We start from the raw sequence: 27,619 nt of genomic DNA on the forward strand, positions 1-27,619 counted from the left end.
AACCTCTTTGCAGATGACATTTATTTTCTTTCCTTTCCTGTATTTACCCCGGGCCTCTCCTGAAAGATCTCTGACTGCCTCTCTGCTGGCCGCCACTGGATGCACTTCATTGTCTTATGCTAAACCCTTTTAAGATTGAGGTCATCTATCTGCCTGGCCGGAATGTCCACCACTCCCCTAAATGCCAACATTATTTTCCTCCTGACCTCGTTACTCCCTTCGACAAAGCATGCAACCTTGGGGCCCTCTTTGATAGCAATTTGAAGGCCATACAGTTCATTGCCTCTACTGCTTCCACTACTAGAATCAACCTGATGAGTATCAGGAAGATACATCCTCTTCTCACCTACGATTCCAAAATAAACATTATCTCCATTATCTGGCTGTGTTTTATGCATTGTACTCAGTCTCAATCCTGGAAGTGTTTTATATGCATTTAGCTTAGTTGAAATCATCTTCCCCAGTCGCCTGCTCGCCTGCCTGTTTTATCTTGTCCCCGCTGGCACTTGCCTGTATGTCTGTCTCGCTCCTCCTGATGTCCCCCATCTCTCTCCCCCACTACCCCCCTCCTTTTTCACCCTATCATCCTTAGCACTTACCCTATCAGAAATGTCGCCTGACCTGTATGATAGCAGCTTGTTTGTCTCCCCCCCTCTAGCACGGTTTATGGTCTTTCCATCAAATGTTTTGCATCGAGGGACATTTCCATCGAATTTTTTGTGACAAAAAAATATGCAACAAATGCATTCTTTTTTATTTTTAAATGGGGGGTCCCTTCCCCAACCACCCGTTTTTTTACCCTTTAAAACCCATCCAAATAAATGTAACCCTTTACCCCTCAAAAACATGCATTCGATGCATATTTCTTCGTTGCAAACCCCTCGATGCAAAGGAATTAGATGCAAAGGCATTCGATGGGTATACTAGATACCCTCCAGCACTATCTGAAATATCGTCAGGCCTAGTACGATAGTTTCTTGTTTTGTCCTTCTCCTTGCTCCCTCCCCCCCACCTCCTGTTAAATTCCGCCACTACCTCAATTGTCATCAGGCATAGTAATGTAGTTGCTTGTCTGTCTCATCCACCCCCCCTTATCATTGTCAATAGCTCTTGCTCTATCAGAAAAATCACCTGACCTGTATGATAGCAGCTTGTTTGTCTCCCTCCCTCCCTCCCTCCCTCCCTCATTTTTTCTTCCTCTCTCTCCCCCTCCAGCACTATCTGAAATTTTGTCAGGCCTAGTACGATAGTTGTTTGTTTTGCCCTTCTCCTTCTCCCTGCCCCCCCACCTCTTGTTATATTGCAACACTACCTCAGTTGTCGTCAGGCATAGTAATGTAGCCACTTGTCTGTCTCATTCTCCTCACCTCGCCCTCCCCTCCTTTCTATTGTCAAATGCTCTTGCACTATCAAAAATGTCACTAGGCCGCGTATGATTGTTAATTTCTCATTCTTAATGTATCAAGGACCTTTAAGAATGTCACTGAATTCTCCCTTGTTCCCTCCCTGCCTTGAAGCGCTTTGAAACACATTGTGTATAGGCGCTATATAAATAAACAATCAATTCAATTCCACTATAGTCCTTAGTCAACCTGACTACTGATCAGGCCTCCTATTGACCTGTCCCTTCTACTCTTTTGCACCCCCAAATAAGTTCTAAACTTTGCACAACAGAATCGCGACATTCATACCCCGGCTATTCCCACACCTATCCTCATCAACTCCACAAAGGCTGGCTCTCTAGGTACAACCAATCCCTCTATGAGTTTCAGCTACCCCCCCCCCCCACCATCAACCACCTGAGTGCTAACATCAGCCCAAACACGCACCACACACCTTCTGCATTAGCTCCCTTCTCAATGTATCTGTTCCTTGCCAAATCTGAGCATTCAGTCAATTACACTCCTTCCCCTTCCTCGCCCCCACCACTGGAACTCCCTATCCTTGATACCAAAACACTATCAGCATTCATGTATTCTCTAAGTACACTGACATCCACTTGTAAATATAACTTGCCTTTCTCTGTCTATTTGTATAAACACCAGTCCACATTACCCCTAAAATGACCCGGTTCAGTTCACAAGTTTTATAATGTATACATCAGGTGTTTTATAAAGTGCCACATGTATATAGGACGCTGCATAACATTATAGGGACTGCCCCAATTACTGTTTTATTTAGATTTGTGTTTCTTGTCGAAACACGATGTTCTGGATAAACCAACCCTTAAAAGATGTTGGGCCTCATTACGACTTCGGCGGTAGCCATGCCGCTATTGGCGGCATGGCTGCCGCCGAGATCGGGTCCGGGTTCCCAGAATGGGGAATTACCGGGCCATTCCGAGTTCAGAGGGCCCGGTAATTCCTCCCTCCAGGAACCCGGGCCCGGACCTTCCCCATTCCCATCTGAGCCCCCATAGGGCTCAATGGGAATGGGAGAGGGTGCAAACAACGGGCCGATTACAAGCGGCCCGTTGTTTGCTCCCTCTTCGCCTCGCGGGACCTGGTACGGACGCCTGGTTTGACCAGGCGTTACTTACTAAGTCCCGCGAGATGAGCTTGTAATGAGGCGGTACGGGTCTGCCGCCTTTAGCGGAGCCCGTTAACCTGTTCTGCCTCAGTCATAATGAGGCCCGTTGTCTCGGGCGTGGCTTGGAGCACCATCGATGTGGCTGCTCCCCTAAGGCCAGCCGTGAGAAGCCCGCCGTAAGAGCAAAAATATGCGGCTTTCCGATATCCAGCTGGGGCCCTGCTAATATCCAGGGCAGTCAGAACACCCAGGGCACCCATAGTCCGGAAATGAGAGCATAATGCTCACGCTGGAGTCGGCAATTCCATCAAATCACCTTACTATCGGACCGCGCCAAAATCCAAGATGGCGAGCGCGCCTCCATCGGGAGAGCAGAGGCAGCACTGACGACTCCCATGGCGGCCACCGCACTCTGAAGCCCCACAGACAACCGCCCAACTACTGCAGACGTGGACCTGGGACCTCCAGTGACATGCAGCTACATCCCTGACCCTGAACCGAGGGGGAGGTGCCCTCTTATCACCCCGTGCAACACCATCACAGAAGGCGACCTCCGCGGCAGCACTCAGCGGAGCCCGTGGTGCCCCTCAAGGCTGGGGAAACCCCTTACAGCGCACTCCCGGTCTGCTCGCGCCCCCTGCGGGGTGTGGCTTCCTTCCGGCTCGGAGACCCAGCAGCAGCACCAGCAAGGGAGGCGGCGCGGTGGCGCACGCACAGGTAGGGTCTGCTGGGGAGTGTGGGGTGGGGGCCGAATCACACCTAGCCCGGGCCCCCACCAGGGGAGATCGCGCAACACGCGCCGAGGGAGGCGCAAGGAAACTGCCACCCTCCATTCTTCCCCCCCCCAGCGGCCCCGGAACTTCCCCTGCACCCCCTTCCTCGCCAATCCGAGCCAGAGGGCGCAATTCAAACATAAAGCAGGCCCCCCCAATTCCTGGGGCTCCCCGGGGCACACCTCCATCCAGCTCCTCTCCCCCACTCAAAGAAGCAGAGGGTCCACCTCTCTCCCTCCCTCAGCAAAATTGGTGGCCCCACGCCTCGCTCACTATAATCAGTGTCAGTTTCCCTCTGGTAGCTGGTAGGTGGTGAGGGCCCTGCTACACCTACTTCTGGAACCAGGGCCCCGCAACCAGCACCTCCATGATTGCAGGAACCCACAGCCACCACACAACAAAAGCAAGAAGACCCGCCAGCCAGCTGCTCTATCCCCGCAGGCCCTCCAGGCCGGTGATAGAACACACAATCTTCGGTGCAGGTAGGCTGTGCACCAGAACCGGCTTCTATGCCTCGGTCCACTGCCCTCCCCTCCAGGGAGGCGGCACTGAGCCCGCACCTCTCCTAAATCGGCACACTATTCAGCTTCCCACTTCCTGGGGCAGACCACCCCACCCCCCCACTCAGATTCCTTCCCCTACGCTTGGGAGCCTCACGCCAACGGACTCCAGGACCAACACACCCCAGTCTAAATCAGTGCTCCTGAAGCTGAAAGCAAATCTGCCTCTCTGACATATCTTCCGCCCCACGAACCGGCACTATGTCCAAACAAATGAAAGTTAGCAAAAACGCGGACATAGCCACCATGCTTACAGCCCCGGATAGAGGGAAAAAACCCCAAAGGACCCCCAGGAGGAGGGTGATCCCCCGGCCACCAGGGGTGATTTATTAGCGTTCATGGCAGAAATTAAGGCCGATTTTAGGTCCTGCATGACAGAACTCACCACCAAACTAGAGCAAACCGATCACGGGGTGACTGAGGTGGAGCAGAGGCTGGGGGAGATTGGGGACCGCTCCCAGGATCAGGCAACTACGCTGGGAAACATTCAACAATCAGTTAGAGCTCTCCAAGACAAGTGCGAAATCCTGGAGTTCAAGCAAGAAGACTTGGAAAATAGGGCCCGTCGCAACAACCTTCGGATCCGGGGTATCCCATCCTCGGTCCCGTACAAAAATCTGCCGGAATATGTGGGGGACTGTTTCCAAGCCCTTCTCCCGCAATTGGACAAACCCCAGTTATTGCTAGACTGCACCCACAGACTGCGCCCGCGTCGGGGGGTAGACTTGGACCTCCCTCCAGATGTCATCACCAGGGTCCATTTCTTTTCCACAAAAGAGGTAATTTCCGCCATCAGCTGCTTACGAGATGAGCTCTCCTTTCAGGGCTCAACTTTCCAGATTTACTAAGATCTCTCGCTTTTAACTCTCCAGAGGAGAAAGGCACTCAGACCCTTAGTCCTCTTCCTTCAGGAACGTCAGGTCCGGTACAGATGGATTTTCCCAACGGCTCTGCAATTTTCATACAACGGAACACTGCAGAGAATTAGCCACCTGGAAGATGCCAGCAAGATCATGCACCCATCTTCCCCCAAAGAGGCCGCCTCAGCGAACTCGGAGGCGACAGGGAACTTGGAGACCACCCCTTCCCCGCAACCCAGACGGTCCTCATGGTCAAGAGCATCTCGAAAAAACAGGAGGAGGTAAACAATAATCAGGCAACATTACATGAACCATCGCTGCACCTTCGGACTAGGCGCCCACCCCTCTTCTACAGCATTTTGCCATTTCCAACACAGCTGAAGATTATTACTACCCACTACGGCAGTCTTCACCCACGGCCCATGCCCATTCCAAGGTACGTTCCACCCCTATGTCCTTGGAAAGCCAGGTTATTCTATTGGCTCAATTGGCCCAGTTGGCCAGGGGCTTGGCCGCACTCACAATGCCGACCACCCCACCAGTTAAAGAGTTGGGCCCCCGTTGGGGGCCTGTGTTAAAACCCCAAGAGCAGGACAACACGCATTTAGCCCTCACCCATGACGGCGACTAACTGGCTCTCTTCTGACCCCCCGGACCATGAGACAGCCGGATCTCCAGCTCGTGAGCACCAGACATTACAGTGCCTCTCGCTAAATGTTAATGGGCTGAATTCCCCCTCTAAGCGCAAGTCGATCCTACAGAAATTACAAGACGAAGAAGCCGCGATGCTCCAAGAAACTCATCTCCTTCCAGCAGACTTTGGGCGCCTGCGATCCCGCCTATATCCACGTCAGTTCCTCGCCTCAGGAGGATATAAGAAGGAGGGCACGGCGATCCTTTTTAGGAAAGACCTAAATCCCCAGATCTTGGACTCAATATCGTACCCAGAGGGCCGCTTTATGGCAGTTAAATGCCTCTTACTGGGAGATCTCTACACCTTCGTCTCAGTGTATGCCCCCAATTCGGGACAAGCAAGCTTCTATGACTCACGGGGCACCTCCCTCTCGGGCTTCATAGAAGGCCAGACAGTAATAGTGGGGACTTCAACAGAGTGCCGGACCCCACCAAAGATAAATCCCACCCCTCCCACCCCGGGTGATTTCACGCAAGCCCTTAGCCTCTTATGCCTATTCAGAACCCTGGAAGTAGTAGACTCATGGCAGGTGCTCCACCCCACCGAGAGGGATTACTCCTTCTTCTCTTATGTTCATCAAACTTTCTCGAGAATTGACCTCCTTCTAACTTCGCCCCAGACCCTCGCCTACGCCAACGAGGTAGCCATCGGCCCAAGAATCCTATCTGACCATGCACCTATAATCATGGAACTCCGAATCCAGGACCCCAGAGCCAACTCCCCACGCAGATGGTCGCTCTACAAACAACTGGCACGCAATGAAAGCAGTGATCAGGGGAGCCTTGATAGCACAAGGGGTGGCATTCCACTGGAACCGGCGACAAACCCGCCAAGCCCTGGAGGAGGAACTGCAAACAGCAGAGGATGCTCAAAAGAAAAAAAGGTGGTCCCCCAGGACTCAACGAGCCATCTGCACAGCCAGAAAGAAATTAAATGGCCAAGACTAGGCAATTATATTATGCTAAGAACAACAAAACTAACAAGCTACTGGTAGCCAAACTGGCCAAAACAAGGCGCACCAATACCATCACGGGGCTCTGCGACCCACAAGGGGTGATGCATTACACCGAGCCAGAGAAACAACAACTGGCAGTGGACCACCTAACCCAAGTAATGACTGCCCCTCCACGGGACTGGTCCAAACAGGAAGAATACCTACGGGGCAGCCCTGCCACGCCTGCCCGACCCAACGAGAGAGAGCCTAGAGGCACCAAGCACGGACGAGGAGGTCGACGAAGCCATCAAATCTCTGAAAACACGGGCCCCGCGGGTTCTCCTCGAGATTCTACAAAATATTCAAACCCCAACTGATCCCCCCTCTGGTGACACTCTTCAACTCATTCAAAGAAACAGGCTCGGTGACCCCATTCAATGCAGGAGTCTACTACAATCCTCCTCCCCAAGCCACGGAAAGACCCAAGAGACCCAGCTTCGTACATGCCAATTGCCCTGTTGAACATAGATGCTAACCTTTATTCCAAGATCCTGGCCAACTGGCTGTCGCACATCCTTCCGGCCATAATTCACCCCGATCAAACGGGCTTCATTCTGAACAGAGCGGCAGGAGACAATATCTGGAGAACCCTGAACCTGGTAGACATCGCCCACCGAAACGCCCAGGGCCTTGCACTGATGGCCCTAGATGCCACCAAAGCATTCGACAGGGTAGACTGGTCATTCATGAAGCTCACCCTAGAGGCCTTTGGCTTTGGTCCAACTTTCCAGTCTATGATACTGGCCAACTACAAATCCCCTAAAACCCTCCTGAGGATCAATGGCTCCCTATCAACCCCGATCCCCATGACCTGTGGGACGAGACAGGACTGCCCACTATCACCTCTTCTCTTTGCGGTAACAATGGAACCCTTTGCCCAAAGAATCAGGCTGAACAAGCTCATCAAGGGTCCCCAGGTTGGTCCACCCCAACACAAAATTGCGTTATACGCCGACGACGTCTTACTGACGCTCCCAGAGCCCACCACCTCAGCAAAGCACGCCCTGGCGGAAATAGCTAACTACGGGAAGGTCACCGGCTTCGCCATCAACTTCTCCAAATCAGTTGCCTTGGGCATCGGCCTCCATCGGGAGGAACAAGAGACGCTAACCAGGCTGTGCCCAATCACATGGAAGAGACAGTCCATCCCCTACCTGGGAGTTCACATTACCGCAAACCCAAAGGGCACATACCAGGCAAACTTCCCCAGACTATTTCGAGAACTGGAAGGGGATCTGAAGCGCTGGTCCGCTCAGGAAATCTCACTAATGGGACGGATCACAGCCGTCAAAATGAACTTGCTTCCGAGATTCTTCTACACCTGCTCCTCCCTCGCAGTAGCCATCCCAACACCAGCTCTTCAGGACCTGCAGAGGAAAATGCTGAAGTTCATATGGAGGGGAAAGAAGGCCAGAATCCCCCATAAAACTCTGGTTGGCAGCTCTAGACTGGGGGGCTAGGGGTCCACGATCTTCAGGCCTATAGGGCGGCTGCACAGCTAGCACACTTCCATGCTTGGCAGATAATCACAGACAGCCCCAGATGGGTGGAACTGGAGCAAGCTCAACTACCGCTCCCACTGCGATTCCTCCCACATATCCAGCCCTCCCTGAGAGAGCGCTGGAAGAGACTCTTGCTAACAACCAAACACACGCTAAGCTCCTGGGACTGGGCTCTGAAACAAAAGGTAATCCCAAGAGGACAAAGCCCTCTCTCTCCAATCTTTCATAACCCAAACTTCTCACCTGGGACGAACCCCCGTAACTTCCAGAACTGTATAGACAGAGGCCTCGAGACCCTGGAACAGCTATACTCCGGGAACACACCCCGCACCTTCGAACAATGTAAGGAGGTATTCCAACTTCAGGAAAGAGACAGGTTTACATATTGCCAGCTCCGTCATTGTTGCTCGCATCCCCAAACCCTCCAGGTGGCCACTCGCCCCCTTAGTCCCCTTGAACTAACGCTTAAGGACCTACCATCTCGGGGCAGGATCTCGACCCTGTACAGATGCTTCCTGGGGGACTTCCTAAGTGCAAGAACTCGATGCATGGCCCAATGGGAGGCCGACCTGGGTCACCTGATTGATGACCAGATCTGGGTGGACATCTGGACACGAACCCACTCCTCATCTACCTCTATCACCAACAAAGAATGTGCATACAAGCTCATGCTGCGATGGTAGTACCCCCCTCTTAGGCTACACCATATGAACCCATGTGTGGACTATTCCTGCTAGAGAGGATGCCCCCATCCTGGCTCCTTCTTTCACATGTGGTGGGCCTGCCCAAAGATCCAGCAATTCTGGGAACGGTACCAGGCAACGATCGAACAAATTAGCGGGTTGGCACTCCCACAGGAACCCGAAACCATCCTACTGGGGGTCCCGAACCCCGGGGTCTACCCCCGCTCAGGAAACAGAGCGAAATTATTAATGCAATGCCTGCTGGCAGGCAAAACTGTGCTAGCCCGCTTCTGGAAGTCCCCAGACGGCCCCTGTATGGCCCACTGGTGGGGAAAACTATGGGACATCCTGATCACGGAAAAAGTGACCGCGGCGAGGGTGGGAGTCCTGCACCGCCTGGGCCCCAGTACTGGACTATGACCAGCGATTCCCCGCTTTAACATTTAAACCGCTCAACACTCGATGGGCCCTGAAGGATCAAGAGGCCACCTGAAGGGCGAGGGTAGCAGACGAGGCCACAGAGCAGAGGAACTGGGGGGGTGGGGAGTCTGGGGACCAGTGGGGGGGGGGGTAGAGTATGAGCTAAAGGGAATTGTCAAAAATGAGTAAAGTCATTGTGCAATGCTGTTTGTAAATTGTCCTGCCTTGGTTTAAAATAAACATATTTTAAAAAAAAATAAAGATGTTGTCTGGAATGTCTCAAATGCCTCATTTAATGACCAATTAGTACTCTTTACTCATTGGTCAGTTAAGGAAATCTGCTGTAACATTTTATACTTCTCTTAGATGAATTCTGACATTGATGTAATATTTTAGAGCCAAATGCCAAATGCTGTGTGCATTCCAGGAGATGAGTATTTACTCAGGTTGATCATGGCTCCTGATTAAGCACATTGCGTGTCGGTTCCATGTGTTCTTTACCAAACATTTCTTCAGCGTTGTCTTTTTTACTGCACATTTATGATGGATATTTTGCCACAAATGCGGGGAGGGACCCCCCACAAATCCCATCACCTCCACACTCCCATCACCAGCCACTCTCTGCCAATCCCATATTGGCTCACCGGTACCTAGCCCTTGCAATTTGTGGGAAAATCTGCAGCGCAGTTAAAAGTCTGCAGTAAAATCACTGTATGCCTGTTGTGCCATATTGTCTGTTAGAATCAGCATTAAATCTGTGAGTAAAACGGGTAAAAAAATATTTGTGTGCACAATGGGGTTTTGGGTTCCATCATCTTAATGTATCAAGCCTTTTCTAAGGGAGACCAGAGCCCTGAACCACATGCAATCCTAGGTAAGATCAATGCCTTTGCAGCAAAGCATTTCAATGAAGTATCATGTAATGTGCTATCTTCCAGGGAGGGCATTAGCTTCATCAACAATAAAGAGTTTCCCCACATCCTCTTGGAAAGGATGATCTTGTTTTCCAGCCCCTTATGGCCTTCTTCTACTGGTCGTCCAACCGCTCTGGCGAGATTAGCATGTTGAAAGCAGCACCCAGGACAGGGAAATGCAAGAGGCCATCAGCCTGGAGCAGTGGTTTTACCACAGATTCACAATTTAGTAACTGATACCTTGGAGTAGTTCCACTTAGACGAAGAAATACTTTCTCTAGACTTGGGTAAATAACATTTTGAGGCCAGGATCTCTCTTATTTGGATGAAATATGACCTTCTTCTTCGAGTCCTTTTGTAGGAGAGATGCCTTCTGCACAGACTCGCAAACAGGCAGTACAGTGGTTGTTGTGTCATCTTCCTATGCTGAACATGGTGTAATTCCTCCTGGTACTAGCAGCTTTATGATAGGAGCAACAACTCCAAACCGAAAAAGTCTGGAATCAGACTTAAAGTTCAATCACATAGTTTATTAGACAACAAATAAGCCTATGGCAAAAAGGATAAATAATTGGCACAGTGATTTCTACCATTCGGGGCTTCTTTGGGATCATAAAAGTACCCAATAAAGGTTATCTTTAAAGTCAGGCATTTTGGATATACGTGATTACACTGCAGTGCAAAATCACAAATTCAAAAATGTCGAATTCGAAAAGCGTGTCAAATTCAAAAAGTGTGCCGTGGTATAATCCTATATTAGTTCCCCCACATTCCCTTACCCGTTCCCCCCTCCCCTCTTACTTAGCTTTTGGTGGCACACTTCGATGTATGCCGCCAACTCCCCTGACTTTCTCTAACACCAGTTCCCTTCACTTATGTGGACGGGAACCGGCGCCGCAGGGTGCTTTTTTAATTCTTTTTTTAAATACAATTTTTTTTAATAGAAAGCGGGGGACACCCCTTCATCCCCCAATGTCATTATAGCAAACAAGGGTGTGGGGGACACCCCGCTCCCCTTGTTTGCTATAATGGTCACATATGGTGCAATTGTTAAAAATCTTCAGCTGCACAAAATTTTAGTACAGCCGAAATTAGAACAGTTATACCATATGTTTTTTTCTCCAAATGTTTCTGAGATACCAGGCCTTTCAATTGCCATATTTCTTAGTTCTACATAATTGAGAAAGATGTTGTATTGGGTAAACCATAACACTACACATTAATTTCCTGAAAAACTTCAATTAACATTTTGAAACATCTTATGTTGTATACCATTAGAATGATCAATCTCTAACCAACATCCAACATTAAAGGGAAAATAATAAATGGAAAAATAGAAGAAAGTGACTACCACACTCCTAGTCCGTAGTCGCTTTCCTCTACAATTGTGGGATACCCATCATGGGAAATGGATGGGACTCTTCCCAATGAGGGGTGGGACCAGAGCATGGTGGAGCATCAGCATTTTAGATTCGTTTGAATGATCTTTTGAATTATAAAAAAGAGAGGGTGCCGGCATCTATTCGCGTACATGCCCTTGCATGATCTTCCGTCAGGCATGCTCATGGATTCACCTGGCAATCATTTTATTAGAGCTACCAGATCAGGCCCTTTTCAGTGGGTGGTAGGGAGCCTTGTGAATGAATGGTGACTACGGACTAAGAGTACAGTGTCCACCATGGTAACTAGTTTGCACGTATTGCTGCTCCCTAGGTCCTTTCCTTTATTGTTGTAAGAGATTAACAAGCACCCTACATCTGTGAGAATGGATCTACAAAATAAGTAACACTCTTCACCAAGGTAGCTCGCCCACATTCAGCATCCACTACTGAGCTGATACCAAAGGTGCAGTGTCTACAAAAAGCATGTAGAGTTGCCTAAGTGACCACGTTATAGATATCTTGCAGAGGAATGTGCCAGTGGTAAGAAACTGTTTTCTTTAACTCTAACCCAGGAGGGCTTTGGGATGGTGGAAACATCTTTTTGAGAGGGCAATATCCCAAAATGCAGCTTACTATCCAGTAAGGGGTAGTGAATTTGGAGACTATTTTTACAGGTGTTGTACACCTTGGATACCAAACAAATGATTTGAGGACCACATACCTTTCGTCCATTACAAATAAAACTTTAGGGCCCTACTGCAGCCAAGATGTGCAAGGACTGTTTAGTTTCAGAATGCGGGTTAAAGAAAACAAGATGCATTGATCACCTGAATTAAATGGAATTCTGATAGCACCATTGGCAAAAAATGAAATGGGTGCAAAGAACGATCTTTTCCTTGTGAAAAATCAAAAGGGGGCTTTCAGAGCACAAGACCTGCATCTCGCTGATCCTGCGGGCTGAGGTGAGGTTTATTAGAGAGGCAGTTTTCATGAATACATATCTCATGTCTACTGAAGCCAGGGGTTCAAAAGGTTTATGTGCCCAGGAAGCGAGCACCACATTCGGGTACCAAGGCGGATGAGGCAGCAGTAACTGTGGGAACACCTTTTTCGGCACATTTTAAGAAATACCTGTTAATGGTGGCACTAAATAAGTATATGTTCACTGATTCTGCTGTGCAGAAGGCTCTCAGTGGTGAATGGTAAGTCTTGCAGAAATCCAGCTTCATGCCGGTCTTAGCCAAGTCAGTGATGAATGATAGGTCAACATAAGGAGAACTGCCAAGAGGGTTGATATGTTTCCCCAGAAGACAGAAGTAGAACCCTGTCCACTTCCTAGTGTACTGCCTAGTAGTTGAGATTTTCCTGGCTGGTTTTAGGATCTCCAAATGATCGCTTTAGAGGCCCAGGTGACCATCTGTTTAATTTTCTGGGTCCAACATACATAGGACATCGATTGGGAGGATGGGTTGTGCACCACTCCACCTGCTAAGTCAGATGATCGCTTTCTGCGAAAAGTGATACTGGAGGTTCCAGTGAAAGACCCAGAATGTTCTATTACTGGTACACTGCAGGCCATATGGGGCTACCAAGGTCATTGACAGTTTGGACTGCGTTCCAATTTGGAAAGTACTTTTGCAACCACAGGAAGAGGAGGGAACAGATGATATGATATGTTATGATATGATGGTTTATTTATGTAGCGCCTATACACAATGTGCTTCAATGGAGGATGGAGGATCTCATCCACCCGTGAAAGGAAGAAGGTGTCCCTAAGTGAGTCCAATTCGCTCTCCCATCAAAGATGTGTATTAGGGACACCTCCTGTTGTCCTAAGCTGCAAAGAGGTCCATGTTTGGACATCCCCATAGAAAAAACGATTTGTTACTGAACCAAATGAGAAAATTACCACTCATTGTGGGCTTGTGTGAGTATGCTCATACTGTTTGCCCTAAAATGTAGGGCCCCTTCCCGGTGTGTGCGTACTCGAAACACACTGTTTTTAACAGGGACATCTCTGAATAGCTTTAACAGCTGATAGAACTGGGGGCGGGGGACTTTGTTTCACCCTGTTTCTTTAGGTAGAACATGACCATCTTATTGCATGTAAAAAAATAAATGGCATGTCTTGCTGGTAAAATAAAATCCTGTTCTGCATCGCCCACCACTCTTTGTGGCTGGTAAGATAGATCAGCGGGTTGAACGCTTGCTGCTGCGATCTGAGGGTGATCTACAGGTCGCAGGTTCGAATCCCGGCAAGGCCAGTTCAGCCTTTCATCCTTCAGAGGTTGATAAATGAGTATTGTATGTAAATATGTTCTCTGTAAAACACGTTGGTGAAAGCGATAGATAAACACATCATTATCATTATTTGAAGTCTTCTCTGACACGTTTCAGGATATGCTGATTGAATTAGGATGTCTTTATTGACTCCAGCTGTAGATGTGTCTTGCGCTGTAGGGACTGGAGTAGGGGACCACCATTACACTCAAAGCCATCAGGTCCATGATCCCCTGGAATGTTAGTGGCAGAGAGCAGAAGCTTGTATTACAAGAGAGCCTCTGTGGACTATGGGGCTTAGTCGCCTCTCTGCTGGTGGAAGGCGTGTACAGTACATCTGGTCTCACAAAAAAGAACACTCTACTGGAGGGCCTGAGTAGGAGACTTAGTAGACTTCTTGAGAGTCACCAATACCTACAAGTGGTTCTTGCTTAATTTCTTTCTGGTATACAATTCTGCCCAGATTTAGGTTGCAGCAGATTCTCAGCTCAATGGCTGGTATCAAGAGAGTTCAGAGAACCCCCACTGGTTTGATAAGTCTTAAATAATTAATTTCCTTGCCAGGTTGCTCTACAAAACAAAGGTAATTTACTTTCCCTCTTGCTGGTGACAACATTCCTGAATGTTTTAGGAAGGATCCGTTTGACAACCTCTTTCCAATGACAAAGCCTTGAAGAAAGTGAGCAGACATTGCCTCTCAGGGCAAATAGAAGACCAGCAATGATTAGGGCCCAGCCACTGCAAACAAATCTAAGCAGGTGCTATTCCAGAAAGACCCTTTCACAGAAAATGCCTATCCAAACCCTGATCTCCAGATCCCAGGCGGAAAGAAGAAATAAAAAGCGTACAAACTTGAAGAGCATCAGAAAGCCTGGTTCAACTGTTTGCCAATGCTGCGCCGCTTCCATGTGAAGAAAAGCATTTGCGGGTGAAGCCAGAAGCATGCAGAGAAATGCCTGTGCTTGTATTTCAGCACCTTCTCTTTTTATCCTACAAATTGCTGCTGCCGCACCATGCTCCAATCACGTCCACTTCCTGGAGTTGAAATCCCAAAAGAAATTGGACAGCTAAATGGGAATAAGCTATAATTCAGAAAGGGTCAGGAATACTTTGTTAGCAGAAAGGGTCAGGAATACTTTGTTAGCAAAAACTATGTGATGATTTTCTATTGAGTTCATTTCTTATTCGGCAGCAATGTCAAGAAGAAAAGTGTTTTCATGCTGGGCATATACCTTTGCTAGTTCTATCATCCGTCAACTCTTCAACAAATGGTGTGCGAGGCGGAAAATGGCAGATGTACTTTTTGATTTCAGGGCAAATCATCTTAGGCTTCTCACACATAATGTTTTCACACCTGGGTAACAAAACAAAGCATTGTCTGAATCATACATTGAAAATTAGTACAAATATATTTTCTGCTCTTCACACAAAACTCCCACTTCACTTTAGAACATCCCTCCATTTAAGGAGTTTAGAGGGGCTGGCAGTTGGCCATGTGTTCAGAATCACCCAACAATTAAAAAGAGCATAATGTGTCACTGATAACATGCCTTGCAGCTCCTTCAGCCAACGAAACCCAACAATGAAGAGTCTATCAACCACTAATTTAAGAAACCAAAACAAACAAAACAAAAACAATTCTCAGAGGAACATTTTACCCAACACAATTTTCAACCATTATGTGCAATTAATTTTGCCTTATGCAATCTACCAATCTATCATAGCTGGAGGAAAATAATAGTAAATTCCCCCACTCTACCTCCCAAACCGCTTGTGGAAAAGGTTACATGTGATTTTACTGATGGACAATTCAGAGTTGTACATTTCATCCTGACCAACATTTTTAAATGTGGGCGCCCCCCCCAATCCCTTCATTTTCTACCCTTATAACGCCACCCCAACCCCACGCAGACTCATTTCTACCCTTTATACCACTGCCCTATTATATTTAATATTTTCTGTGTTTTTCGGTTTTATGGTCTTTGGAGAAATGTACCACTCAGAATTATTTTTGCTAAATTGACTGGGTACCGTGGAAAATCTACTGACTGAAGATCTGCCTTCAATAATTAATGCGTGCCTTCAGAGAGCCATAGTACGATCCTTGGTATAAAAAAAATAATTAGATGCTTGCTCCCTTTCGACCTATTTCCACATAGGGGGTCATATTTAATTAAAACATAAATTGCATTGGGGAGACCACTTCCGTTTGCACCTAAATGTAAAAGATCCCATTCATGCAATGTTTTACTTTTACTCTTACTTTTCCACTATGTGATGGAAAACTTAGGCTAAATTGCCTTTACTCTTCATTTTTACACTATATCGGTTGAAAAGTGTACATGCCTCCCACAATTCATGATTGTGGGATGTATCTACAACGGGTTCTATGGAATCTGCCTGCTTTTTTAAATTGGTAATTTCAGGAATTCATGCAAATCCAGCGGCAATGCTATGAAGGTAGCTGCAGCCGCATTTGTCTGGCAAAGCAGGAAAGGGAGGTGAACATGGTATGTGTGCCCACTTCCAAACTTTGCCTAACAAATTCACAAAAATGATATGAATCAGAAAAAGTGTTGGAAACAGTGTTTTCCCCACCTCGTCTCCCGGATAATGACACTTAGTAACTTTTATTGGAAATACCATGGAAGCTGAAGATACTGTACAGCTTCAGCACTACCTAGAGTCTAAAACGCTTTCTCCGATGCCCAATCGGCATTCAGTATTAATAGTACGCTAAGTAAAGAAGTCATAGATCAGGGAGAACCTACTGAATTGGACTGACCGTGGCTGGCCTGCCACCATAATTCTTTTGGACCTGTCAACGGTGCTTGACAACGCAGACCATGGCAAACTACTTGAACACCTGAATGAGAATATGAGCAGTAGAGGGATGGTGCTGACTTGGACTCCTTTCTTCACAGGCCAAGATCAGTCAATCCAACTATATCATTTTTTTCTGTCTCTCTACTTCTGACCTGCGAGTTTCCCATGGCTCGGCTCTTACCCACTTCTTTTTAACACCTACATGTTCGCAAGGCTCAGATAAATTTGGACCGTGGCCTGTAGTGTCAGTTATATGTTGATGACACCCAGAAGATGGTGGCTCTCCACAGTGACAGAAATTATCTCAGCTAGATAGGAGGCTGCCAAAAAGACTGCAGCAGTCGAAGGACAGACAATACCCGCATTTGTCTACGCAGTGATAAGGCAGAGGCCCCCGATGCTAGGTGCTTCTGGTTTGTATAACCTTTCTTTCTCATGGTCTTCCACTCTTGGCAAAGCTCCCATACAGACAATATCCACATGTCATCCGAGTGTCCTCTTTGACAGTAATCTTACATTTGAGGCCCAGGTGATCCCATTTCTATGTTATAACTCTAATATCTGTACACTTCAGCATCTTCACTTCTGATTAAGGTTGTGGCTCTGTACCACACACAATACTGTGCCCAACCATCCTAAGAAATCACTGGCTACCTTCAACCGATTTAAAATAGAAGCATCAGAATCATAGTTGGCTTAAATAAATCGGTTTGTTTAAAACCTTTTCATAAGACCCTTAACAAGTGGCCAATCGGACTGTAAATACAATCCTTAGCTCAAATTTTATTTGGAAAATGCTTAATGGCTCTGTCTGACCTTGTGATCTTTCTAACACTTGTAAAATATTTGCGTTCAAATACTGATTTTAAGATTAAGCTTGCCATCATCAATGGATACTGCCTTGGCGGAACATCTTTGGAAATGGAAGGCATTCAAATCTGAAACAGCCTACATAAATATATACGAAAGACCTTATATGTTTCCTGTCTTTAAAATTAACTTGAATAGGTTTCTGCTATAAAGGTTTCTCACTCTTCACTTAATCTGACATTTATTGCCTGATCTTGGAGTCATCTTTATGAATATTAATGTGTAATTGTAATGTACTCTTTATCTGATTCTTACTAAAATTCCACTAAAAAGTAAGTTTTACTCCCTGTTTGAAATGTTCAAATGATGGACCAGAGAAGTCATTTTTAGAGGGATGAAATAGACTGGCTTTGCAAAACTCAGCAATAATTTTAAAACGAGATCAGATTTCCGAGCATGAGGATAAAAAGTAGTCAGAAATGTTTCTAACCTGCTAAAAACAGCATCAAGAATTAATAGTTAAGCTGAAAGCACCTTCTTTATAAACATAAGTTTTTTCTAGCATACGTTTTTCTGTGTCTCCCACAGACAAGCAAACAGATGAAGAATCTCACTGTTGCTATGTACTTTGACTAGGTATCATGCGAAAATACAGAGAAAAAAGCCCTGCATGCTCGTTTACTGCAGAAGACGATAATGCCCCATTATATCGCACAAGGGGATCAGGGGTTGTGGGGGTGTCCCGCGCTCACATTGTGCGGTATAACGATTTCAGGGGCAGGGATTGCGTCATTCTACAATCGCACATATCTATAAGTGATCAATGCACACCTGCATTTTTGCATTCTGAATTTCCGAATGCAGTATTTTCCGAATGCAGTATTTTCGGGGGTGCAGTGATCATTTAGATCCCTTTGACTAGATTAACTTGCAGGCCATCAATCTGGCATTCATTATATCAATGTTGATTTCAGTAAATGTATTTCAATGAAGTAACTTCACATGGCATACATATCATTAGAGATAATTAATGTATGTGGTGTTTATGGACCCTGAAGAAATCGGTGCCACTGAATAGAATCGGCACAAAATGTTGAAACATGTGGGTCCTGCAAGATAGATGGTGTTGTAATTAAGCTTTATGAAATGACTTTGTGGAAAATTGGCCCTGTATCCACCTTTGTTACAATGTATCTATATAAAATGAATGAAGTTTGATATATAATGGGCCTCATTATAAGTGTTGTGCTAAGGCAACAACGGGGCTGGTAGTGCTACCGGCGCCGTTGTTACCTCGTCGCAAGTTTACGAGTTCTGTTTGCGGGGGCTGCTCTGCACACCTGGTCAGACCAGACATGCAGTGCGGCACCCACGAGCAGTACCGGTTGGTAGCAACGGCCCAGCTATTAACGGGACCGTTGTTACCATCCTCCCCATTCCCATTGAGTCCTATGGGCGCTCAAATGGGAATGGGGACGTACCAGGTCCGGGACCCGCGAATGGGAATTACCAGGCCCGCAAAGGTCAGAATGGCCCGGTATTCCCATTTTTCGGGACCCGGACCCGAGTTTGGAGTTAGCCAGGCAGGTGAAAACGGCATGGCTACCTCCAAACTCGTAATGAGGCCCAAGGATTCGTTTTATGCCGTTTGAATGAGGCAGATGTAAATGACATGACTGCAGTGTGATGGACTTTTCCAATGGTATGTTGGGCAGTGAATTTAGAGTAATTTGTAAATAAAAAGAAATATTTTATAATGGACACAGTGTTTGTGGTGCCTAATGAACTAAATTTAGTGGGTCGCCACGCCTGCTCTGAGGTAATTGTCGGGAGCCGAAGCTCAGCAGCCAGCCTTGGGCCGGTTGTGATGAAATTACCTCTGCTCTGCAGGAGTTTAGGGGTGAGTAGTGAATAAACCACCTACTCAGCCTTCAGACTTCTACAAATCGCCAGTGATACATATCATAAAGGTAAAACAGGCACAGTCAAGAGATATACCTCCTCCGCCTTTTGTGGTAACAAGGGCCGAGGGAAGTGCAATGAATCTGATGGTGTCATCACTCCTTTCCCGGCAGTGATCTCTCCCCATGTGGCCAGAGGACGGCAGCTGCTACCTGATCCTGACCCTGGGAGCGGCTATATGAGGGAGGATCAAATGTGGGGAGACAACCTCCGGGGGAGTAGCAGGGCATTATCGGACAAGGCATGGTGTTCCCCTTCCTCTCTTGAGGATACTCTAGCCATACTCAACACCTTAATTGCATATTGTTACACCTACCCTCATCCATCTAGGAAGAATACTGAAGACCTTATCACAAGATCTGTATGGAAGTCTCATGAAAACACCTTTTCAGACTCTACCCGCAAGTCATTCAGGGATGACTTGTCCTTAAAGAACACTTACCCAGGCTTTTTATTTAAAGCACCAAGAATGGACCACCATTCCCATAACCACATGGATACTGAGACGAGGAGCAAAGTAATACAGATCAGAAAAGACCAAGAGTACAGGCTGCGCTCTAGTTGTTGTGAGCGCATACCTGTAACCGGGAGATTTAAACAGAGGCCACAGCTGACCAGAGAGTGCTGCTGGAGGGAGAAGGCTGCTTCTCTCAGATCAGACCGAGAGACTGTGAGGCTGCGGAGAGTGCCGCAGAGCCATCCTGCTCACAGAGGAAGACAAGGAAGGCTGTCCACGAGAAATAACAATTTACTGCATTGAAGCTGGACGCAGAGCAAACGAGCCAAACAGAGGAGCCGCGAGAGAACAAGAAGTCGAGGAATGAAGGCGGCGAGACGAGAAGAGACGCCGAACTTCCGCCACCAGCATGCTGTGGAAAGAAGGCAGTACACCAGCAAGAGCCGTTGAGTCCCTGAAAGGGAACCAGGGACACTGCGGAGTACTGGCTACCATGCCAAATGTGAATAACTGTGAAAAAAGCAAATAAAGTGCTTAAAAAAGAAGAAGCCAGTAGAAAAGTAAGAGACATTCAAGTCTGTGAGTATACGCAAAGACACATAAAGAAAGCCCTGGCAGGATACTATACCAGGCAGATACAGTATTAGATAAAGCAAATACAAGAAGATATGACGTTTGGAAATGTGTGCAGAGCCCACATGAGAAAAGCCCTGGGAGGAGAGCCCGGCAAAGTAAAGCTGCAAAGGTGCGTATTTAAGAAACCCCTCGCAGGAGAGTATAGCAGGCAGTTGCAAGTGTGTGTTAAGAAATCCCTGGCATGAGAGTATTTCAGGCAGTTGCAAGTGTGTGCATTAAAGAACGCACTGGCAGGAGAGTATAACAGGCAATTACAAGTGTGTTCACATAAGAATGTCCTGGTAGGGAAACACACCTTGCAAGGACAAACTGAACAGTGTATAAGAAATACATCACCTAAAGCGGTCCTGAGAGGGGTGTATCAGGGCCAGCAAAAGGCTGTGTGAACCAAAGAGAAGAGGAGTAAAGACCTTGCAGGGGAATACATCATGTATCCAAAAAGATAAAGACAAAGAGTCAAGTTGTTTTGTGTATCAGTTGTATTGTGGAATAAGAGAAATCCAAGGAACTGTAATCTATGAATATACAACAAAGGGAAGAGAAATCTAGGGGAAAGGAACCACCCTCTGGAATAAGGAAATCTATCCTTGTGGAACGTTTGCGTTGGAGTTACGCATTTTCCTTTTTGAACATTTATAAACCACTGAAGGCCAAAGACATTGGCCTTTTCACCTTAAGAGTTTATTTTGTTAGAATGTCAGGGCCAGAATAGTACTTTGGACATGAGACAATTTTGCTTTGGACATTCTGACATTGACAGACCCTTAGTTTTGGTTTTAGGTAGGGAAACACCTCTTAGAGCAGGTCAAGAGAGGTATTTCCCCACCCACTTTTATTTTAATAAAAGTATTTGACCAAAACCATGAATCCCTTGTGTCAGAGTCTCATTCCTGGCTCCTCACAGAAGGCTATACTCGCAAGAGAGGTGTGAATGTGCTTCAGTAGTGACTAAAACAGAAAAGTATCACAGCTCGAAATAAAGGGGATTTCTAATCAAGGTTCTATAAAAATATGTATACTTTAATTGAACATACCATCTGCAAGAAAACTAAATAGAAAACCTGTACAAAAACCCACCCCTGTGGGAAGAACAGAAAATGTGCAGAAAAGAGAGAGTGCAGCACTCTGTGTGAGAATACAGGGATGAAAGGCAATTTCAATGACCACGATGTTCTTTTAAAAAGAATATTCTTTGAGGAAAAGGTGTGCCAGTGATCTAAACTGTCACTAGAGCACAAAATGTAGCAAGAGGGCTGTTATGGGCCCGCAGTTTCTTCTACTATGACGAACCAGGCTGTTTGGTGCTGTGCGCTTCAAGGCTGTTCCATTGCAGCAGTTGCGATGCCCCGGGCTGGCAGCGTTGTCGAACATGTGTCAACAGCACTTTTTGCTGTTCGCAGGCTATGCTTGGAGACGATTGGATCATGGGGGCCACCAGAGTTAGTTTGAATATCAGTTCGAAGAGGCCGGTGACTAGATGTGCCATTTTGTGGGATCGGTTTGATGAAGGGCTTGAGTAAATACAGATCTCTGAGGGCCACCAGGGTTGTTGCGCCGGTCGAGTAGACGGAGAAGACGCTGGCAACTGGATGTGCAGGTTCGAATCAATGCAGCAGCTGATGGTCAGGGCTGGAGAATCCACCAGGGTCGGTTCAAGTGGTGATGATGATCGGCAGGACCGAGTGCCGGATCATTGCATTATCAAGCTCATGACTCTGGCCTTATGCAAGAACTACTTTGAATTCAATGGACAATTTTATCTCCAAATCAAGGGTACCGCCATGGGTGCAGCTTTTGCCCCGAGCCTAGCAATTTTGAAACAACTAACATCCTTTCCAAAGTCAGATTTCAAACTGGAAAAGGTATATTGATGACATTCTGTTCATATGGGATGGTACAGAGACAGACTTTAAATTGTTTTTACTGTGGTTAAACAATGTTGACATGAATTTACTATAGAATTCAGTAAAACGGAGGTACATTTTTTGGACCTCTGAATTCAATACGAATCTGGTACTCTTAAACGTAATTTGTTCAGGAAACCAAGTGACAGAAACACTCTTTTGCACTTTTCAAGCGACCACCCTTGTCACCTTCAAGAGAACTTACTGTATGGCCAATACCTCCGAATTCTGAGGAACGGCGCATAATTGGCAGATTTTTACAATCATGCGAGTGACTTAAATTCAAAGTTAACACAAAGGGGCTATCTGAAAAAACTTATCAACAGATCTAAAAAAAAGAGCAAGATTTACTGATAGAGATGCTCTACTAACTCCAAAAATCGCTGACAGCCTAGCATAGAGGGAACAAGGGATGACGTGTCATCACCTATGGCCTACACACATTCCAGGTCAAGAAATTAATTTCCAAATATTGGCCACTAGCTAGATTAAGCCTACCCGACGAGCCAATTCCAAGGTATGCCTTTAGACGTGCAAGAAATGTGCACAATACGTTGGTACACTCTAAATTCTCTAAACCTGAACCACGCACATGACTATGGGACCTCAGAGCCACCACTGGACATTATACATGTGTGGACTGTACAGCGTGCCAGTTTCCAAAGAAAATGAAGCAGTTTAACAGTGTCTGCCGGACGTGGACACTATTCAACCTAACCAATTGAAAAACTAAGCAGGGGATATACTGCATTGAATGCCCCTGTGGACTGAGATATGTGGGCCAAAAGGCCAGACCAGTGAATACAAGGATCTGTGAACAAAAACCCAAAATACGGTGCAAGACTCTCTCAGCACCCTTGGTTAACCATTATATTGAGCACCAACACACAGTGGATGACAACACATGGTGGATTCTAGATGTGGTAAAAGAATCATCTAATGTCCTGAGGAGTCTCATACAAAATACAAAAAGAAGCCAGTTGGCTACACAGACTGGACACTCACCAACTAGGTCTAAATGAGGAAGGGAACTCCATTTCTCCAGCATTGGTATCTTTCATGGATTCACATGCTTAGAATATTCCCCGTCGTCAGACTGGAACCCCTCGGTACACATATATAGCCTTTTCCTATAGGAAAACTTCCAACACTTTTGTGTCCTATCTATGTCCTTTTAGGACCCGCCTACGCATGCACCGTAGGCCGTCCCAGTATAAGAGGCCCGCCCCCGCGGCTCCCCTTCAGATTTGGCCCCTCCAAAGTAGGAAGGGTTAAACTTATCAAGCAAATACATTGCATTCCGGGGAGGCTGGCGGGCGCATGTGAATCCATGAAAGATACCAATGCTGGAGAAATGGAGTTACAGGTAAGAAACTATTCCCTTCTCCAGCATTGGATCTTTCATGGATTCACATGCTTAGAATAGATTTTATAGCAGTAACACCTGAAAGCGGCGGTGAGAATGTAATGTAATATACCCTCACCATAATACACAATGCATATGTACACTAGGAACAAGTTTACACATATAACCGTACCCTCATAAAGCATACTGTCATCAAAAGGTAGAAAAACCAAACTCTCCCCAGTGTGGAGCTTACCTTACTGAAACAGATGACGCAGGACTGCTCTTCCCATCTGCACCTCGTCCGCATGCTGCCTGGCAAGGCAGTAGTGGTGGGTAAACGTGTGGGGCACTGACCATGCCGCAGCCTGGCATATGTCCGTTAGCGGAATTCCTGCCCATAATGCTGCTGAGGAGGACGTTGATCTTGTAGAATGGGCTCAGGATGCCCTTGCAGCGGCCTTCCGGCCTTGGAGTGGCAAAACGCAATCATCGATGAGACCCATTAAGCCAATCCTTGCTTAGAGATTGCTTTTCCCCTCGTCGACGGACCATATGCGATGAACAGTTGTCAAGTAGACCTGAGTTCCTGTGTACGATGTAGATAAAATTTCAGGGCCCTCTTAACGTCCAAGGTATGAAGAGCTTTTTCTGCTGCCGATGATGGGGTCGCGAAGAACGTAGGGAGAACAATGGACGAGTGTTTGTGATACACTGTCGGAACTTTTGGGACGAACGTAGGATTAGTTGCCAGGACCACCTTGTCTTTAAAGAATCTTAAGTATGGCGGGTCTACGACCAACGCTTGCCGTTCCGAGATTCTCCTAGCTGATGTGATAGCAATTAAGAATGCCAACTTCCACGATATGAATTTCATGTCCGCCGTGGCCATAGGCTCAAAGGGTGGTTTCATTAAGCCTGCCAACACTATGTTCAGACTCCAAGTTGGTGGGAAACGTTTTACCGGGGGAAAAGTTTGAAATAAACCCCTCATGAAGTGTTTCACAAGTCTGTTGCTGAATAGAGGAGACGACTGTCTCTTCCTCGTGAACCTCGAGATGGCCGCCAGGTGAACCTTTATCGATGTGAAAGATAAACCCCTCTCCGCCAAGAGAAGCAGGTAAGGTAGAACTTGTTCAACGGTTGTGAGCCTTGTTGTCCTCGACACCATTCACAGAACCTCCGCCACTTATAGGTGTAAGATTTGTTGGTAGAAGGGGCTCGAGCCGCCTGCAGAATTTTTTGACAATCCTCCGAAACGTCTAAAGCACCGAACTCCGAAAAGTCAGGAGCCAGGCTGCAAGCTTGAGACTGTCCGGGTCGTGGTGCCACACCGTGCCTTTGTCCCGGGACAGTAGGTTCGGGACTCTCGGAAACGCTATTGGATGTTCCAGCGACAGGTGAAGCAGGTCGGAAAACCACAGTTGCCGCAGCCAGTACGGTGCCACTAGAATTACCCGGCAACTGTATCTGCGTATCCACTGTACTGTCCTCCGTATGAGGGGAAACGGAGGAAAAGCATAAAGGAACATGTCCGTTCATGGGAAGGAGAATGCCTCCCCCATAGAACCCTCCTGAGGCCATCTGCTTGCGAATTGCTCGCATTTCTTGTTTTCCTTGGTTGTGAAAGCGTCCAGAGGCGGTGATCCCATTTCTCGAATACTTTCATCAGCTGAACTGTGTCTGTCTCCCATTCGTGTATCTGGGCCATCCTTCTGCTGAGGGAATCTGCTTGCGAATTCCTCACTCCCGGGAGATGGTGAGTCACGATTGAAATCTCGTGCTTTAATGCCCAATGCCATGTTTTCTGGGCCTCTATGGAAAGAGTTCTTGATCGCGTCCCTCCTTGTTTTCTCAAATAAAACATGGCCATCGTATTGTCCGTCAGCACTCGTACTCGTGATCCCTTGATGTGTGGTAGGAATGCCTTCAAGGCCCATCGTACTGCTCTGAGCGCTAACACGTTTATGTGTAGGAGTGACTCCGTTTGAGACCAGCGACCTTGCGTTTGAAGAGTACCCATGTGAGCTCCCCATCCGGTTAGGGACGCATCCGTGACTATGGTTCGCTGAAACTCCGGTTCCTGTAGGGGTACACCGTTGTACAGATTGTGGAAACTCTGCCACCACTGGAGGGTCCGAAGCAGCTTGTCGTCGTCAATGGTTATCTTGTCTGACCACGATCCTTGGGCCTGTGTCCATCGGTCTGCGAGGAATACCTGGACTGGCCTCATGAATAGGCGACAGTTTGCCACCAGATGGATGCAGGATGCCATGGCTCCTAGGACCGAAACGTATTTCCTCACTGAGAGCCTGGTGGTTTGTCGTAGTCGGCTCGCCAGCTGATTGAGTTTTGAGGTTCTGTCGAGAGAAGGCTTCACTAGCCCCGACTGGGTCTCGAACTGTGCCCCCAGGAACACCACCGTTCTTGATGGCCGCAGAGAGAATTTTTTGAAGTTTATGGCAAATCCCAGCTGTTGTAGAAGCTGCATGGGGGCTTGCAAACTTGTGTTGGTCGACGCTGGGGAGCATCCCTTTACCAGCCAGTCGTCGAGGTATGGGTATACGTGGTGGCCTTGCTTCCTTAGCCAGGCCGCTACTGGGGCCAGGCATTTCGTGAACGTTCTGGGGGAGGTCTTAAGCCCAAAGGGAAGAACCATGAACTGTTAGTGAGTCCGCTCTATTACAAATCTCAGGAATTTCCTGTGTTTCCGACACATTGGAATATGGAAGTACGCATCCTGTAAATCCAGGGATGCTAGAAAATCCCCTTCTTGAACAGCGCAGATCACTTCTTGCAGCGTGAGCATTTTGAATTTCAGGCTCTTTAAAGACTTGTTGAGATCGCGTAAGTCTAAAATGGGATGCCATTTGCCGTTCGGCTTTTTTACGACGAAGTATCGTGAGTAGACTCCTTGACCTTTCTGTGATGTTGGTACTCATTCTATCACGCCCTTTGCTAACATGAGTGTTACCTCTTGTTGCAGTATCCTCAGATGGGAATGAGCGGTGAACGCAGGTGGAATGTGCGGAGGGCTGTGCTTGAATTGTAGAGAGTGCCCGTTCCTTATAGTGTCCAGCACCCATTGATCCGTCGTTATTCGTTCCCATTCGTCGACATATGCTGATACTCTTCCCCCCAGAACGGTGTGTTGTCCGTCATTGCTGATCTTTATTTTGCTTGTCTCTCGACAACGATGGATAGGATGGTCTCTTCCTGGACGTCTGGAAGTTCCGGCGTCGGTTTGCAGTTTGGGAAGCACGCCTGTATCCCTGGGAGGGGTAAGCCGACCTACCAAAGGATCTGTCTCCAGACGCAGAGAATCTGGAATTACCTGAAGCCCCTCTGAAGGGACGAAAAGACTTGTAGCTTCGGCCACTCTGGAGGGCCCCAATGAACGTGCCGTGTCCGAGTCCTCTTTCATTCCCTTTAGGGCCTCGTCTACCTTCTCTCCGAATAGAAGGTCTCCCTCAAAGGGCATATCTAATACTTTGTATTGTACCTCTGGTTTGAAGTAGGTACACTTAAGCCATGACTGTTGTCGTAATATGACCCCATTATTGACTTGCTTGAAGCCTGACTCAGCGAGGTCAACCGCGATGTTTATTGCGTGATTGGAGGCTTCCTCACCCTCTCGGACAAGTAACATTGCTACCTTCCTATGCTCTTCCGGAAGATGATCCAGCAACGGCGCTAGCCTGTGCCACATTTCTCTGTCGTATCTGGCTACAATAGCCAGAGAGTTGGCAGCCTTTACTGTGGTTGCTCCCACGGATACCACTTTTTTGCCAAAGGCATCCTGACATCTTGCTTCGTTTTCAGGCGGAGGCGTTGGTTGGGAGGATAAACATTTGGGGGTAGACTCTGGAGCCTTAAACTTTTTCTCAAGGCGTCCTTTCACTGCCGGCTCCGAAAAGGGGTGACGCATTGTCTGCAACCCCTCCTTCCACACGTGGTCTAGTATTGGTATTGAGAACACAGACCTCCTTCTCTTACCCATGTGGTCGAACAAAAAACAGTCCTTTTTCTGTTCTTCCTGGGACAAACCAAATTCCTTACACGCCTTCTCCATCATAGAATGGAATGAT

At 47.2% G+C, this 27,619-nt stretch overlaps 1 protein-coding gene across 2 annotated transcripts in view; it reads right to left on the minus strand.

Moving 5' to 3' along the window:
* Window positions 1–27,619, minus strand: part of LOC138521761 (E3 ubiquitin-protein ligase TRIM17-like) — an 870,777-nt gene that overhangs the window by 241,254 nt on the left and 601,904 nt on the right. For both annotated transcript variants that reach the window (XM_069634825.1, XM_069634826.1), the window contains one exon: window positions 14,824–14,945. In XM_069634825.1, the coding sequence (XP_069490926.1) occupies window positions 14,824–14,945 (122 nt within the window). The remainder of the gene's footprint in view (window positions 1–14,823; window positions 14,946–27,619) is intronic.

This window comes from Ambystoma mexicanum, chromosome 13 (genome assembly GCF_040938575.1).
Source record: "Ambystoma mexicanum isolate Mex_15411 chromosome 13, UKY_AmexF1_1, whole genome shotgun sequence".
Taxonomy (NCBI): Eukaryota; Metazoa; Chordata; class Amphibia; order Caudata; family Ambystomatidae; genus Ambystoma; species Ambystoma mexicanum.